Below are 18,043 nucleotides of genomic sequence, written 5' to 3' on the forward strand. Positions count from 1 at the left end.
GGGAAAACAAAGTGCCTAGTGATCTTATTCTTGGGCCATAAGATCATTAAATTCACCATGAGCACTAGTGGTTTATGACCCTGAGATGTCAGCATGCATTTCTTATTTCCAATCTTCATAACTGTTTCCTAGAATTGATGCGGGTTTTAACAATAGAAAAACTTTAATTATCCATTATTAAATTTACTGGAGACACTCTGCCAAAGCGTCTCCAGTAAATCCAAAGATTTTTATTTACCTTATTTTCTAATATTTAAAAAATGGCTTCAGTTAACAGTATTCAGTCTCGCTTGCACTAGGAAGATGTTAAAGTCTTTGTCTGTAAAGTAGTCTGTGTAGGATGTTGGCCTGCAGTGATAGATTAATGCAGTTCTCAGATTGGTTTGTCTTAAAGTGAAACATTTCTGATGGAATTTGAACATATGGTTGAAGAAACAGAAGGGGAAAAATGTTTCAAAAACTAATCAGGTTTTGCTTTTTGTACGGCACCTTTTAGACACCTGTATTGAAACCCTGCTCGCCTGATTGCTTCAAGAAAAGCTCAGCAGTTGCCATGGGAGGAAGAGCTAGATGGTTTTGGGGGATCCCTCCCCCATCACCACCAGGGACAGCATTCTAGCAGACTCCCTGCTGGTGATGGCAAATATGTTCGCGTTCTCATTAATAGGAAACATTTTAATTCCACATTTCTTCTTTCTTCCCATATGTGCTTCTATAAATATCACTTGAAACTGGAACAAAATCTTAAACTTTAAAGAGGCAAGTTTATCTGATGTAGTTTTAACTATGTTCGCCTCACATATGGAGACTAGCTGTAGAAGAATTTTAAAAGTCTGCCTGTTTCTAAACTAGGTTTAGATTTCTCTGAAGTATTCTTGAACCCTTAGGGTATGTTGGCACTGCAGCTGGGAGGTGTTGATGTATGTGCCCTAGCTGCGATCGAGCTAGTGCACTAAAAATAGTAGTGTGGCCATGGCGGCTCAGCCTAGCATCGCAGGTGGGTTATACTCAATGGCTACCGCAAGGCACTGCCTGTGCTGCCATGGCCACACTGCTATTTTTAGTGTACTAGCTTGTTCAGAACTAGCACAGATGTTTCTACCCAAGCTGTGGTTACATCTCCCAGCTGCTGTGTAGACTTACCCTTAGTGTTAGGGCACGTCTACCCTACAGCGGCACAGCTGCAGTACTGCAGCTGTTGTAGCATATAAAATGTTAGATTAAGAAATTAGTAGAAATTAGTCTTTGGCCTAAGGTAGGCTAAGTATAGAGGAGTCTGGGAAATTGAATGTATTAGGCCTTGGCTACACTTGCGAGTTGCAGCGCTGTAAAGCCGCCCCCAGCGCTGTAACTCACTCCCCGTCCACACTGGCAAGGCATTTGCAGCGCTGTATCTCCGTGGTTGCAGCACTGCATGTACTCCACATCCCCGAGAGGAATAGCGTGTATTGCGCTGCGGTGCCAGTGTGGCCGCCCAATGCGTTGTGACTGGCCTCCAGAAGTATTCGGCAGTATCCCACAATGCCTGTTCTAGCCACTCTGGTCATCAGTTCAAACTCTGCTGCCCTGGCCTCAGGTAACCAACCATGTGACCCACCCTTTACATTCCCCGGGAATTTTAAAAATCCCCTTCCTGTTTGCTCAGCCCAGCGTGGTGTGGAGTGCTATCAGCGAATCTTTCCAGGTGACCCAGGCCCCCACGCGCCAAGCGAGCCCCAGCATGGAGCAATGGCGATTTGCTGGACCTCATCAGTGTTTGGGGGGGAGGAAGCTGTACAGTCCCAGCTGTGCTCCAGCCATAGGAATTACAGTACCTTCGGGAAGGTATCAAAGGACATGATGGAAAGGGGCCATGACCGGGACCGCCCTGCAATACACGATTAAAGTGAAGGAGCTGCGGAGTGCCTACCGCAAAGCCCGCGACGCAAACGGCTGCTCGGGTGCTCCCCCCGTGACCTGCCGATTCTACAAAGAGTTGGATGCAATACTTGGGGTTAACCCCACCTCCACTCCGAGCACCACCATGGACGCTTCAGAGCCGGGGAGGGGGAGGGGGAGGAAAACGGGAGTGAGGGTGGTGGGCTGGATGGAGACACCCCGGAATCCCTGGAGCCGTGCAGCCAGGAGCTCTTCTCGAGCCACGAGGAAGGCAGCCAGTCGCAGCGGTCGGTACTTGGTGGAGGACAAACAGAAGAGCAGGTTCCCGGTAAGCGTTTTTTTTTTTTTTTCGGGAAGGAATTTTTTCAGTGCGGACTCTTTGGGAGAGGAGGGTTAGGCATGCATGCCTAGATGCAGAATAGTGCATTGATGTGGTTTATCACATCGTGGTAATCGGCCTCGGTAATCTCGAATGTCTCTCCAGAACGTGTGCAATGCGCGTGCGCAGGTTTATCGGGAGAGCCACCGTGGTCCTTGTCCCAGCCAGGCTAACGTGTCCGCGCCACTGTGCCGCGAGGGGCGGGGGGACCATTGCTGCAAACAGGCAAGCTGCATATGGGCCAGAGCGGAAGCCGCATTGCAGTAGAAGACCCTCCCTTGCTTCCCAGGTCACCCTCAGCAGTGAGCTATCGTCCAGGACGAACTCCTGTGGAAAATGTTGGGACAGTGTTCAGTGTAGGTGCCCCCTGAAGCTGTTGGCTCTCCCCAAAGCACAGAAACCTAGAAGACAGTGCAGCCCTGAAACAATCAGTCCCCCTTACTCACCATTTTGAGGCTCCTGTGAGATATGTGTGCTCTGTTTCGGATGGGAAAAATTATGCAATTATGTAGATCCTGTGTGTTTTCTACTCCTTAAGTGCAGGGGGAATCATTACTCTGTCTGTATAAACAATGCTGCCTCTGTTAAATGTTGCATTTTGCCTATACAGCAGCATCAACCTTGAGACCTCAGCCGTCCCTCTTATTGCCTGCTCAGAGACTGCAAAGACTCAGGAAGAGACCGCAAAAAAGCAAAGAAGACATGCCGCAAGAACTGATGCGGCAATCTATTAAAGAGAATGAGAAAGCACAGAACTGGAGGGAGAGAGGATGCAGGATCTGCCAGGAAAACGCAGCGCACCGGCAGCAAAGCATGGATCGACTCATAAGCATCCTGGAGCGCCAAGCAGACGCTATCCAGGAGCTCGTAGCCATGCAGAAAGAGGAGCAGTACCGCAAACGCAAATGCCACCCCCCCTACAGGCCTTGTCCCAAAACTCTTTCCGTTGTGCCCCACTGTCACCTCCAACCCACTTTCCCCTACTTCTGTGTTCTTCACGTCACCCACTGCCTCCAACACCAGTATCTTCACCACCCAACCTTGAAAACCACGACCCTTACCCTCTGCACTCAACCCCCATCACCATGCAGTATAGCTATCCTGAAGTGCAGCATTCACTGCACAGCACACCAGACAGGACATACGTGAATCTGTGATCGTACCGTTCCCCGCTCCACCCCCTTGTTTCTTTTCAATAAATACATTTTTTATCTTTTCAATAAATGGATATTTTTGGCTTTGAAAACATTCTTTATTATTGCATAAAGTAAAAGACTCCTTAGCCCAGGAAATAAACAGGCACTGCAAGTCTGCTTGTCTGCTTAGCAAATACTGATTCCCAAAGATTGGAAGTACTGCACTTCACTCCCGTGCAGGGTACCAGATATCACTGCTGGTTTTCAGCCTCAAATTGCTCCCTCAAGGCATCCCTAATCCTTGCAGCCCTGCGCTGGGCCCCTGTAATAGCCCTGCTCTCTGGCTGTGCAAATTCAGCCTCCAGGTGTTGAACCTTGGAGGTCCATGCCTGAGTGAAGCTTTCACCCTTCCCTTCACAAATATTCTGGAGGGCACAGCACACGGATATAACCGCGGGGATGCTGTTTTCGGCCAAGTCCAGCTTCCCATACAGAGATCGCCAACGGCCCTTTAAACGGCCAAAGGCACACTCCACAGTCATTCGGCACCGGCTCAGCCTGTAGTTGAACCGTTCCTTGCTGCTGTCAAGGCTCCCTGTGTAGGGTTTCATGAGCCATGGCATTAACGGGTAAGCGGGATCTCCAAGGATCACAATGGGCATTTGAACTTCCCCTACCGTGATCTTCCACTCTGGGGGAAAAAAGTCCCGGCCTGCATCTTCCTGAACAGCCAAGTGTTCCGAAAGATGCGTGCGTCATGCACCTTTCCGGGCCAGCCTGTGTTAATGTCAATGAAACTCCCACGGTGATCCACAATCGCCTGGAGAACCCTAGAGAGAAATACCCCTTCCGATTAACGTACTCGGATCCTAGGTGGGGTGGTGCCAGAATAGGAATGTGTGTCCCATCTATCGCCCCTCCACAGTTAGGGAACCCCATCCACTATGTCCTGCACGTTACCCAGAGTCACGGTTCTTCTGAGTTGGATGCAATTAATGGCCCTGCAAACTTGCATCAACACGATTCCAACGGTCAACTTTCCCACTCCAAACTGGTTTGCGACCGACCGGTAGCTGTCTGGAGTTGCCAGCTTCCAGATTGCAATAGCCACCCACTTCTCCACTGGCAGGGCAGCTCTCAATCTTGTGTCCTTGTGCCGCAGGGTGGGGGTGAGCTCCTCACACAGTCCCATGAAAGTGGCTTTTCTCATCCGAAAGTTCTGCAGCCACTGCTCGTCATCCCAGACTTCCATGACAATGTGATCCCACCACTCGGTGCTTGTTTCCTGAGCCCAAAAGCAGCATTCCACGGTGCTGAGCATGTCCGTGAATGCCATAAGCAATTTTGTCTTGTATGCGTTATGCGGCTCGATAGGACTCCTCACTCTTACTGTCACTTTGGATCTTAAGGAATAGTTCAACAGCCAAACATGACGTGCTGGCGAGATAAGTCAGCATACGCCTCAGCAGTTCGGGCTCCATTTCCCGCAGACAGATCGCGCTGCACAGAAACTGTTGAAAGATGGCATCAAAGGTGGACGGAAACAAAGGGATTTCTGGGATGTGAAGCGATGCATCACGGGGCGTTGGGACAGGACCCAGAATGCCCCGCTCCCACGCCCTCTTCCCACAACCCATGGCGCCAGAATGGGAAGAGGTGCTCTGTGGGATAGCTGCCCATAATGCACTGCTCCCAATAGCGCTGCAGTTGCCGCAAATGTGGCCACGACAGTGCGCTGGGCAGCTATCAGTGTGGACAGACTGCAGCGCTTTCCCTACTCAGCTGCACGAAGTCAGATTTAACTCATAGCGCTGTACATCTGCAAGTGTAGCCAAGGCCTTAGTGTGAGCAAAAGCTAGAGATCAGTTGGAGACATGAGATGGGAAAATCAAAGTTAGCAAGAACTTGACCCAGGGTTAGCTCATGGCTATGTTTGGTTATAACTGGTTTGAGCTGGATTTCTAATGAATGTTTGAGAATTTGGATTGTAATATTAAAATGCTATCTGTATTGAGCATTGGGAAGGATGGCAGATGTTAATTTAAATAATGTGTAATGTAAAGAGCTGGCAGAAATGTAGATATGGTAATTGGTAGGTTTAATGTTAATTACTGTTATAATGAGTTATAAAAAAGAGAAGCCTTTATAAATTGCCAGAGAGCTCCAATTAACACCAAAAGGGTTACCATTAGGTTATGGGTTATACTTCATTCTGTTGTCAGTGACCTGATCACCCATTGATACACCATTCTGTCTTTGAATGTGAGTGTAATTGTAGTACTTGTGTAAATGGCAATTGCATGCCTCTTTGCTTAACTAATCATTTTTTCTCTTAAATAAAGTTTAGTTCTATCATTCAAAGTGTCATCCAAGGTCCTCTACTAACTTAAATTGTCTGTAACTGACCTCAAGGCTCAAACCTGAAAATTAAGTTTGGTTTATTGCATTCTGAACTTTAACAATGTAATATTAATTGGGAACATTTAAAATTCAAGGTTACAGTGTGCCACTGTAGTGTCGTAGCGTAGACATTTCCTACATTGATGGAAGTGGTTAATCTACCTCTCTGAGAGGCCGTATAGCTAGTCTACAAAAGAATCCATCTTTCAACCTAGCCACATGTACACCAGGAGTTAGGTTGACCTAGCTTCGGTTCTCAAAGCACAAAGTTTTCCCAGCCCCAAGCGATGTAACTACGGCCATCAAATTTGTGTGTGTAGACCAATCCCTAGGCTTTTTCAGCTTGCCATTATGTTGGGCTGTTTTGAAGTCAGATTTCAGGAGACTAGGCACCAATAAATAAGCAGGTGAAGGAGCTAAGGTCTTTAGGCTTTGTTCTAGGTAGCTCTGTTTACAGAGCTAGGTAGCAGTAGGTCTTTCTCAAGTGAAGAGATTCCATGCCAAGTGAGAGCTCAGCAGATAGAGTGAGCACAGAGCAGTTTTGACTGTGTGGGAGTTTAAATTTAGCGCCCATTCCCCCTTAATGCTTAACTGTTAGTAGGCTGGTAGACTGAAAAGTTTAGTAGAAAAACTAAAACTTCTAGATGGAGTCAAGTATCAGGGAGTAGCCATGTTAGTCTGTATCCACAAAAACAACAAGGAGTCAGTGGCACCTTAAAGACTAACGGATTTATTTGGGCATAAGCTTTCGTGGGTAAAAAACCTCACTTCTTCGGATTTGAAGAATTTTATGTATGTTATCATTCTTCAGGAATGGTAACATACAAAAGCCAGTAGAAGAACACTTCAATCTCCCTGGACATTCTATAACAGATTTAAAAGTGGCTATACTTGAACAAAAAAATGTCAGAAACAGACTTCAAAGAGAAACAGCAGAACTAAAATTCATTTGCAAACTTAACACCATTAATTTGGGCTTGAATAGGGACTGGGAGTGGCTGGCTCATTACAAAAGCAGCTTTGCCTCTCCTGGAATTGACACCTCCTCATCTATTATTGGGAGAGGACTACGTCCACCCTGATTGAATTGGCCCTGTCAACACTGGTTCTCCACTTGTGAGGTAACTCCCTTCTCTTCATGTGTCATTATATAATGCCTGCATCTGTAATTTTCACTCCATGCATCTGAAGACATGAGATTTTTTTACCCACGAAAGCTTCTGCCCAAATAAATCTGTTAATCTTTAAGGTGTCACTGGACTCCTTGTTGTTTTTGTAAAACTTCTAGAATCACACCTGTCCCTGAATAATCATCAGACAACAAAAAATTGAATCCATCTTTAGTCAGTCAAAACCCAGTTTAACTATGTAGGCGGAAGATGAGCTGCAGACTAGCCCGGGTGGGCGCTATTCATTTTTTTGCACAGAGAGCAGAATATGCAACCACTTGCCTTCTGACCATGTGGTGTATGTATGCACTGGAGCAAGCAGCTCTCAGGCTCCAGGTACAGCATCTTGAGGCTAAAAGGCTAGAGTTGGTGACCTGGAGAAACAGAGAGGTGGAACTATATGTAGATGTGGCATATAGGGATATTGTGGAGTGGGCCCGCATCAGAGCCGACTCCCCAATCCTCCAGTTGAGGAAGCTAGTCTCATAATGGAAGGGACCTAGGTGGAAAGGAGGAACAATGCCCTCCTTCCAATTGAGATAGTGAAGGCTGGGAATTCCTCATGTAATGAGACAAAGGCAGGCACAGTTTTGGCAAGCTAGTCAATTGACTGCTCAGTTGACTGCCTGTTGTTTGACTGTGGTCAAATATTGTCAAATATCCCAGCAAGAATACTCTGATGTAGGTTGTGGCCTACCTTGTTGATAGCATCATGGTGGCTACTTAAATGTCTTGATCGCTCACTGTACAACATGCTAATGCCACCTGTTGGAGAAAAGGTGACCTAATTAAAAGTTGAGCATCTTCCTTGTCTGGACTATTACACACAATGTTTGTTCTAGCTGTTTCATGGATTCCAAGGCCAGAAGAAACCATTGTGATCCTATAGTCTGACCTCCTGACAGGATAGATTTGATTTAAATCAAATTGATTTAAATCGTGATTTAAATCACTAGTCTGGAAGACTCAATTTAATCATGGATTTCTATATAAAAGTGCATTCTTGTTGTCTGTTATAATCTTAATACATATTCTTCACAACTCAGTAATAGATGTAGGTTTCATTTTTAGAAGGTGCACACTATACATTTTTAAGTGATTTATTTTGAAAAATTTTCAGATTAGTTTTACAGCTATATCAGAAAATGAATGATTGGTTATTTATTTACCAAAGGTAATTGAAGCAGATATTTATGAAGTCATTGGGAGGTGAACTATCTCGTATTCAACAGGTTAATCATTAATATTTGGAGGATTTTCTTGCCATGCTGTATTAAGAGGAGAACATCACCAGACAGACATTTTAAATTGTTTTATTTAACTAAAACAACAACGTTATATATTCTGGATTTTTTTCTTCAACAGCAACCATATAATATTTTAACAAAACAAGCATATGAATTTTTGAATTTAGTTAAACATTCAAGTTTTTTAAAATCAGGTTTGTTTTCGTTAAAACTGTTTGTTTTTAGCTAAAATAGTTAAATGAAATATTTAAAAAAACAAACAAAAATTAAATTGACTGTGTCAGCCAGGTCAATATGAGAAACGTAAAATATTGGCTTCCGCAGCTAACTCAATCGTCTTCACCTTCATTTTCCTGTTTGTTCATAATCTGGCAAAGAAAAACAAGCTTTCCTGCTTTTTCAGGTCCCAAATGATTTCTTAATTTGGAATGAATTAGTCCAAAGGAAGAAAATATTCTTTCTACACCGGCAGAAAAAGCTACTGCTGTTAAGTGAGGTTATCACTTCAACAGTCTTTGAATCCAAGTGCTGAAGTGACTTCCACCAGTTCACTGGTGTGACTTTCTTTAAAACATCAGCAAACATATATTTCTTGAATGGTTCACCCTTAGCTCTGAAGTTTATTATAGTTGGAATTATAGAGGGATGATTGCTGGATGTCCATGTCATAGCCAACTCCTCTTCTTCAGCAGTTAAGGTTTGACCCTGGTACCGAGTATTGAGAATATTTGCAAGAAAATGAGTTGGAGATAGTGCTTGTCCCATTCGTTTTTTTAATGCTTGTAATTTAACTCTGTCATTGCATATTTCTCTTTTTTAAGATCTCACTCAGATCCTTCCAAGTTTCAACAGCATCAGCAATAAAACAGCTATTTCCTGCATTTTTGTTTAAGGCTACAGAAATAGGCTTCAGGGTATTCAGCATGTGTTCAACATTTCTCTTAAGCCCATTGTTGAGAACTTTGGCAGTGACAACGCCATCTATTTTTTTCACGATTTTGTTCATAAACTGTCATTTAGATTAGTTCTTGAGATAGTATAGTGCTCAAAACAGTCCACTACTTAGTTCCATTGCACATCTTGTAGGATGTTCCTCCCACTTTTTTCAGAGCAGCTGCTGCTGCAAAGTGGTTGTTACAGAAGTATTTTGCAATTTCAACAACATTAGTCTTTATTTCTGGAACACTGAAGTCTTTGGCTAGGAGGTGCATTGAATGAGCACTGCAACTGTATGTTGTTTGCTTGGGACTGTCGTCTAAATAATTTCGTCTCATCTTGGATACATTTGCAGCATTATCTGTGACCAAGCTGCGTACTAGACATTTGAATTTTTTTCAGTATGTTATAGCTTTTACTGCTACTTCTTGTAAGTATTCTGCTGTGTTTGCATTTCCTGATGTATCAATTGTTGCTGTAAGGAAGACATTCCCTTCTTTTGTTGTCACACAAGCACATACAACAGGATCATTGTGGACATTGCTCCCCCAATCGAGACTCAGGTTAACAATTTTACCCTCTAGACCACATGTGTCAAACTCAAGGCCCGCGGGCCACATCCGGCCCGCCATACAATTATATCCGGCCCGCGAAATCGTTTTATATATCTGTTTTTAATGGCCCTGTGATATGACGCCCCAATAACACACACTACAAATCCCATGATGCAGTGCAATTGCCGCCAACGGCAAGCCGCGGTTCAAGTTCGCGGTCTGTTGATGTATACAACGCTGTGGGGATGTATCATCCCTACACCAACCTAATGAAAAGTTCCATGAGGAGGTAAGGGTCACGATGGGACACTTGCCAGGTAAACAAACATGGCCTTATGTAAGGCCCCCTGGTGGTCTAGGATTATATAAGATGATCATGGCCTTATGTAAGACCCCCTGGTGGTCTAGGATTATATAAGATGATCATGGCCTTATGTAAGACCCCCTGGTGGTCTAGGATTATATAAGATGAGGTAAACAAATCATGGCCTTATGTAAGGAACGGTTGAACCAATCGGTGTGGGGCTATACATGTGATAAACACATGATTCTCCTTCTTGTCCAATCTGTAGATGTGTTATTATAGCCTAATTGTGTTATGTAATGTAGAGAAAAACTATAAAAGAAAGCTTGCAATAAACAGAATTCGGATTCAGCTTGCAACCACAGTGGTCGTGTGCTTTATCTGCTCCGCATGGAACCCCACACAACGCTAATCTCAAATCAAAGCTAGACCCCAACAATGGCCAAGAGAAAAATTGATTCTGAAAACCGAGGCTTTCAAAGCCGGTGGGAGAATGAGTATATGTTTACTGAAATTGCAGGTAAACCAGTGTGTCTCCTTTGCGGGAGTAATATCGCTGTAATGAAGGAGTATAACCTAAGACGGCACTACGAGACGAAACATGAGAACAAGGACAGAAGCTACAAAAGGTAGAGGAGTTGAAGAAGAATTTGACATCCCAGCAGACGTTTTTCACCAAAGCAAAATCACAAAGTGAAGCTGCTGTGAAAGCAAGTTTCATTGTGGCCGAAGAGATCGCCAAATCAGGACGGCCGTTTACCGAGGGGGAATTCGTAAAGAATTGTATGATGAAAGTGTGCGACGTCCTTTGTCCAGATAAAACGCGAGCGTTTGCAAATGTAAGCCTCAGCAGAAACACTGTTGCTAATCGGGTTTGTGAGATGGCGACTGATTTGAAAACACAGTTGATTGAAAGAGCAAAAGATTTTGTTGCATACTCCCTTGCCGTGGATGAAACTACTGACGCGACTGACACTGCACAGCTGGCGATATTTATCCGTGGTGTGGATTCCAATTTGTGCGTAACAGAGGAAATACTGGACATTAAATCGATGCACGGGACAACGAAAGGAGAAGACATCTTTGGAAATGTATTTCAAAGTGTAACCGACATGAAACTGCCGTGGGAAAAACTCGTTGGACTTACAACAGATGGCGCACCTGCTATGTGTGGTGAAAAAAATGGACTGGTGGGAAGGATGCGCTCAAAGATGCGGGAGGAGAACTGTGCCGGTGAGTTGACAGTGTATCACTGCATCATACACCAGGAATCGCTGAGTGCTAAAGTCCTAAAAATGGATCATGTGATGAACACTGTAACACAAACCGTCAACTTTATCAGAGCCCACGGTTTAAATCACCGCCAATTCCAGTCTTTTCTGCGGGAAATAGATAGCGAGTTTGGCGATATGCCATATCATACGGAGGTCCGGTGGCTAAGTCGGGGAAAAGTTCTCAAAAGACACTTTGAGCTGCGAGAGGAAATCTGCCAGTTCATGGACAGTAAGGGGAAAGACTGCACAGTTCTGCGGGATGAAAAGTGGAAATGTGAGTTGGCGTTCCTGGCTGACATAACGTCGCATCTTAGCGCTTTAAACCTTCAACTCCAGGGACGGGAGCACATAATAACCGATATGCATGATGCAGTGAAGGCATTTCAAGTGAAGCTGCGCTTATGGGAGACACAAATGCACCAATGCAACTTGTCTCACTTTCCCTGTTGCCAAGTAATACGGAACCAAGAAAGTGCCACAGTTTTCCCAAATGCCACCTTTGCTGAAAAACTCAGCGCGCTGCGCACTGAGTTCGCACGGCGCTTCAGTGACTTTGAGGCACAGAAAAGTAACTTCGAGCTGCTTCGCAACCCATTTGCAGTCGATGTGCAAACCGCACCTGTAGAAATGCAGATGGAGCTGATAGAACTGCAATGTAACGGGACACTGAAGGCAAAGTACGACACTGCGGGGCCAGCACAGTTCACTCGCTTCATTCCTGAAGCGATGCCGCAGCTCCGCCAACATGCGGCTCGAATCCTGTCCATGTTTGGCAGCACATATCTGTGCGAGCAGCTGTTCTCTGTGATGAAAATTAACAAAACGTCACACAGGAGTCGCCTCACTGATGAACACCTGCAATCGATCCTGAGAATCTTCACAACACAGAACCTAACCCCAAACATAAACGAACTTGTTGCAAAGAAAAGACTCCAAGTATCAGGCTCTGACTAAATAGGACAAGAAAATGGAATGTTATGATTTGTTATGATTATACTTTTGCTTTAAATTCAATTTTTTATTTATATTTTCAGATTTTTTAATATTCCAGCATGTACAGATTTTGAATGTATTGTATTGACAGGATATTTTTTTATGAAGAGCAAAATATTTTAAGTTGAAATGTATTTATTTTGGAATGATATCCTGTATTTTGGTTCATATTAATGGTTAAAAAACATAAATATTTAGTCTGTTAAATAAATGGTTATACTGTTCGGCCCGCGAGTTTTGAGTTTTGGCCCCCTGTGCAATTGAGTGTGACACCCCTGCTCTAGACCTTTTGCACACTGCTCAATTTCTCTTTCATACACTTTATCCAGCAATTTGCCTGCGACATCTGCTCTGTTGGGTGGACTGTTATCCTGGTCTTAATGACTGAACCATGTTAATGAAGTATGGGTTCTCAATCGTCTGGAAAGGAGAGTTTGTTGCATAAAAAAAACAGTCAATTTTTTTCATCAATTACCTCTTTTTGTAATCTATTGGTTCTTATCACAAACTTATCTATGGTTGTTTCTGGACGATGGAGATTTTTTCCCCCCTTTTTTGCTATAGGTGATATACTATGGCTGTGTGACATACATGATGTGACTAAAATACTATCATTGGCAGATAACTCTGAAACTACAGAAAATGATGATGATCTTGAAGGTGGATAGTCTTCAGAATCCTGTATGTTGAGGATGGATTCTCCTAAACAAAATAAGTCAATGCAGTTATTTAATTATTATTACCATACTGCTCATTTAGTATTACTCATTGCATTCACTGACACTCAGAACTACTTTAAAGGTGAAATTGTACTAGGAAGATCTGCTTATTTCAGCTATTTATTTTTTTTATCACAACTGCATCTAAAATGATAGTACCATAGAGTAACAACGGTATTATTTGCTCAAACATGAGAATTCAAGAATAGTCCAGAAGGAAGACAGGCAGTCCTTAAGAAATCATTATGGAATAAAAAAGTTTACCAACCTGAAGATCCTGCATGTTCAGACATGTTCCTTTCATCATCTTCAACTCCGCTTCCTCCTGAGAAGGAAGACTTCTCATGATGTTGTTTCATTCAGGCAACCAGGCCTTGCATTTCTTTGTTGCACTGTTTGCATTTTACACTCACGCTTGTCTTACCCACAGGTAGAGGAACTTCATTAAAATATTACCAAACTGGGTCTCTTTTACGTAGGGTTACCATATTTCAACAATCAAAAAAGAGGACGGGAGGAGCCCCGCCCCTGTCCTGCCCTAGCCCCGCCCCTGCCCCTTCCACTCCCTCCCACTTCCTGCCCCCACAGAACCGCCAACCCTCCCCCCCACCCCTTGTCCCCTGACTGCCCCCTCCTGGGACCCCTGCCCCTAACTGCCCCCCAGGACTCCACCCCCTACCTAAGCCTCCCTGCTCCTTGTCCCCTGACTGCCCCCTCCTGAGACCTTCCCCACATCCTAACTGGCCCCCTAGGACTCTACCCCCTACTTGTCCCCTGACTGCCCCAACCCTTATCCACACCCCCACCCCCAGACAGACCCCTGGGACTCCCACGCCCCATCCAACCACTCCCCACCCCCTGACAGCCCCCCCCCCCGAACTCCCGACCCATCTAAACCCCTCTGCTCCCTGTCACATTGACTGCTCCGATCCCTCTCCCCACTCCTGCCCCCAGACAGCCCCCCCCAGAACTCCCAAATACCCCCTCGCTCCCTGTCCCCTGACTGCCCCCTCCTGGGACCCCTGCTCCTAACTGCCCTCCAGAACCCCACCCCCTACCTAAGCCTCCCTGTGCCTTGTCCCCTAACTGTCCCCTCCTGAGACCCCCCCCACCTGTACTCTGACTGCCCAAAACCTTACACCCCCAACCCCCAGACAGCCCCCCCCCGAACTCCTGACCCATCCAACCCTGCTCCCTGTCTCTTGACTACCCCCCCCCCCAACCTCCCTGCCGCTTCTCTGACCCCCGGCCCCCTTACTGTGCTAGGGTTACCATTCGTCCGGATTTACCCGGACATGTCCTCCTTTTTGTGCTAAAAATAGCGTCCGGGGGGAATTTGTAAATAACTCAAAATGTCCGGGATTTCCCCCCTCCCCGGCAGAGCAGAGCGAGCGGCTGGGAGGGCTGCAGGAAAGTCCCGGGCTGGACTCCGGAGCAGCTGTAGAGGAGCTCCTCCTCCCTCCCTGCATTCTGAGCCGGCAGCTCCTCCCCGGCAGCCCCGCGCCCCGCTCCGGCAGCACTGTGCAGGGCCAGGGACCGGGTTTTGTGTTGCGCTGGGGAGCGCAGCCACGTGTCCGGCTCACACAGAGCCCAACACCCTGTTCTGAGCAGCAGGGTAAGGGGGCCAGGGGACAGGAGAAGGGGCAGGGAGGTTCTGGAGGGGGCAGTCAAGAAACGGGGGGGTCAGGAGTTCGGGGGGGGCTTTTTGGGGGTAGTGGAGAAAGTTTTGGGCAGTCAGGGTACAGGTAGGGGGTAGGGTCCTGGGGGGCAGTTGGGGGGGTCTCAGGAGGGGGCAGTTAGGGGACAAGGCACAGGGAGGCTTAGGTAGGGGGTGGGGTTCTGGAGGGCAGTTAGGAGCAGGGGGTCCCAGGAGGGGGCAGTCAGGGGACAAGGAACAGGGAGTCTTAGGTAGGGGGTGGGGTTCTGGAGGGCAGTTAGGAGCAGGGGGTCCCAGGAGGGGGCAGTCAGGGGACAAGGAGCGGGGGGGTGGGGGGCTGGGAGGGGGCAGGAGTGGGGAGAGGGATCGGAGCAGTCAGGGGACAGGGAGCAGAGGGGTTTAGATGGGTTGGGAGTTCTGGGGGGGGCTGTCAGGGGGTGGGGAGTAGTTGGATGGGGCGTGGGAGTCCCAGGGGTCTGTCTGGGGGTGGGGGTGTGGATAAGGGTTGGGGCAGTCAGGGGACAAGAGGCAGGGAGGCTTAGATAGGGGGTGGAGTCCTGGGGGGCAGTTAGGGGACAAGGAACGGGGGGAGGGTTGGGGGTTCTGGGGGGGCGGGAAGTGGGAGGGGCAGGGGCTAGGGCGGGGCTCCTCCCGTCCTCTTTTTTGCTTGCTGAAATATGGTAACCCTATACTGTGCTGCAGAGCAGCGCGCTCGGCAGCGGGGGAGGGGAGCAGGGTCGGAGCTCCATACTGCCGGAGGCCGAGGCGAACGGCCGGCGATCTGTGAATGCAGGGAGGGAGGGAGAGGAGGGGAGTGGTCTCAAGTTGCAGGGGAGAGGAGGGGGGAAGTGAATGAAGGGCTCTGGCTGCCGGAGCCCGTGCGAGTGGCACCATCCGTCCAGCTGCCCTGTAAGCCGCGCACGCTCTGCATGGGGGGCGGGGGAAGTCCGGACATTGACAAATTCCCCCCGGACACTATTTTTAACTGAAAAAAGCCGGACATGTCCGGGGGAATCCGGACGAATGGTAACCCTATTTTACGGCCTGCTGCCATTATAGGTTTTCCCTTCTAGTGAGAGAATGGTATGGTAGATCTCAAATCAATGAAGGCTGCACTCAGAAAGACCTCAAGACTTCTGGAATATGCTGCTCAAACAGTTTCACTTTTGTTTCTACTGCCTGTCCCTCCCTTCTCACATTTATCTCCAGACTTCTTCTCCTTGTCCAGATCTATTCCGCCCCCAACAATCTTCTATTCGTTGAACTTTTTGAAACTTTGCACTTTTAGAGAGAGGTAAGGGATTGACTCTGTGTACACAAATTTGCAGAGGGACAATAGGGTTGAGGTCTGTTATTTCTCACCTATTTATTTATTTATTTATTTTAAAACATGTTTGCTAGGGTTACCATTCGTCTGGATTTTCCCGGACATGTCCGGCTTTTTGTGTTAAAAATAGCATCCAGGGGGAAATTTGTAAATAGCTAAAAATGTCCGGGATTTCCCCCCCACGCAGAGCAAGGCGCGGCTGGGAGGGCTGCAGGAAATTCAGCCACTCGCGTGGGGCTCCGGCAGCCAGAGCCCTTCCTCCACAGCTTCAGATCATTGGCCGGGCTGGACTCCGGCAGCTGTAGAGCTACTCCCTCCCTGCATTCTCAGATCGCCGGCCGGCCGGGCCATTCGCATTGGGCCTCGGCAGCTTCTCCTCCCCCGCCCTTCCCCTCCTCCTCCTCCCCTGTTCCCCCTCCCTTGCTTCCCAGCACTGTGCGGGGGCGGGGACCGGGTTGTGTATTGCGCTGGGGAGCGCAGCCATGTGTCGGGCTCCACGTGGAGCCCGACATGCTGTTCTGAGGGGCCGGGTAAGGGGGACAGGGAGTTGGAGAAGGGGCAGGGGGTTTCTGGAGGGGGCAGTCAAGGGACAGAGTAAGGGGGGGTTGGATGGGTCAGGGGTTCGGGGGGGGGGCTGTCAGGGGGTGGAGGGGGTTGGATAGGGCATGGGAGTCCTGGGAGTCTGTCTGGGGGAGAGGGTGTGGATATGGGGCAGGGGTGTGGAGAGGGGTCGAGGCAAGCAGGGAGCAGAGGGGGTTGGATGGGTCGGGAGTTCTGGGAGTCCTGTCAGGGGGCGGGGAGCGGTTGGATAGGGTGTGGGAGTCCCGGGGGTCTGTCTGGGGGTGGGGGTGTGGATAAGGGTCGGGGCAGTCGGGACAGGTAGGGTCCTAGGGTGGCAGTTAGGGTGGAGGGTTCTCAGGAGGGGGCAGTCAGGGAACAAGCAGGGAGGCTTAGATAGGGGGTGGGGTCCTAGGGGGCAGTTAGTGGCAGGGCTCCCAGGAGGGGGCAGTCAGGGGACAAGGAGCAGGGGGAGGTTGGAGATTCTGAGGGGGGTGGGAAGTGGGAGGGAGTGGATGGGGGCGGGGCTAGAGCAGGGCTCTCCCCCCCCCCCCCCCCCCAGTGTTCTCTTTTTTGATTGTGGAAATATGGCAACCCTATATTTGCTGTTAACAAGCATGTTATCTCTGGAGACACAAATCCACACTTTGAGAACTGCAAAACTAAGCATCTCTGATGGTATCTTCTAGACTGAGCACTGAATCCCCTTGGGTAGATAGAAAGATTAACCTAAGTAATCTATACAGAAGCCTGTGGAACCCCATAAGATTAGGCCCCTAATCCATGAACTATTGGAACTCCATTTACAAAACTATTTTTAAAGATTACATGAATATATTGTCTCATACTATAGAATTAGAATTTATAATCCCTATTCCATGATGAGATCTTTGAGCTATAATGCATCTTAATTAAAACTATCTTTTAAATAGCTTTTTTCCTCAAAAAAGCATTTTATCAAAAAATCTGATTTTAATAAAAATCCGATTTTATTTGTTTATTTTTAAAAATCATTGATTTTTATTCACCTGCTCCTGTATAACATAGGCAAGTGGCGCTCAACCTTTCCAGACTACTGTACCTCTTCAGGAGTCTGATTTGTCTTGCTTACCCCCCCCAAGTTTCACGTCACTTAAAAACTACTTGCTTACAAAATCAGACATAAAAATACAGAAGTGTCACAGCACACTATTATCCACAAAGTGCTTACTTTCTCATTTTTACCATATAATTATGAAATAAATCAATTAGAGTATAAATATTATACTTACATTTCAGTGTGTGTATATATATAGAGCAGTATAAACAAGTTACGTCTGTATGAAATTTTAGTTTGTACCGACTTCGCATGTGCTTTTTATGTAGCCAGTTGTAAAATTAGGCAAATATCTAGATGAGTTGTTGTACCCTCTGGAAGACCTCTGCGTACCCCAGGTGTATGCATGTCCCTGGTTGAGAACCACTGACATAGGCCATAGAACTTCTCGAAATAATTCCCAGACCAGATCTTTT

At 47.0% G+C, this 18,043-nt stretch overlaps 1 protein-coding gene across 9 annotated transcripts in view; it reads left to right on the forward strand.

The window, feature by feature from the left end:
• MAPK8 (mitogen-activated protein kinase 8) overlaps nucleotides 1-18,043 on the forward strand; it is a 138,688-nt gene that overhangs the window by 47,105 nt on the left and 73,540 nt on the right. Inside the window, exons 2-3 of one of the 9 annotated variants that reach the window (XM_065551610.1) lie at nucleotides 497-2,206; nucleotides 2,868-12,494. The exons of 7 other annotated variants lie outside the window; for them this stretch is intronic. In XM_065551610.1, coding sequence (XP_065407682.1) covers nucleotides 10,789-12,231 — 1,443 coding nt within the window. In that variant the 5' untranslated portion in view covers nucleotides 497-2,206; nucleotides 2,868-10,788 and the 3' untranslated portion in view covers nucleotides 12,232-12,494. Of the gene's footprint in view, nucleotides 1-496; nucleotides 12,495-18,043 lie in introns of those variants that run through there. One more of the 9 variants, XM_065551608.1, reaches the window with a different exon arrangement.

The sequence above is a fragment of the Chrysemys picta genome, chromosome 7 (genome assembly GCF_011386835.1).
Source record: "Chrysemys picta bellii isolate R12L10 chromosome 7, ASM1138683v2, whole genome shotgun sequence".
Taxonomy (NCBI): domain Eukaryota; kingdom Metazoa; phylum Chordata; order Testudines; family Emydidae; genus Chrysemys; species Chrysemys picta.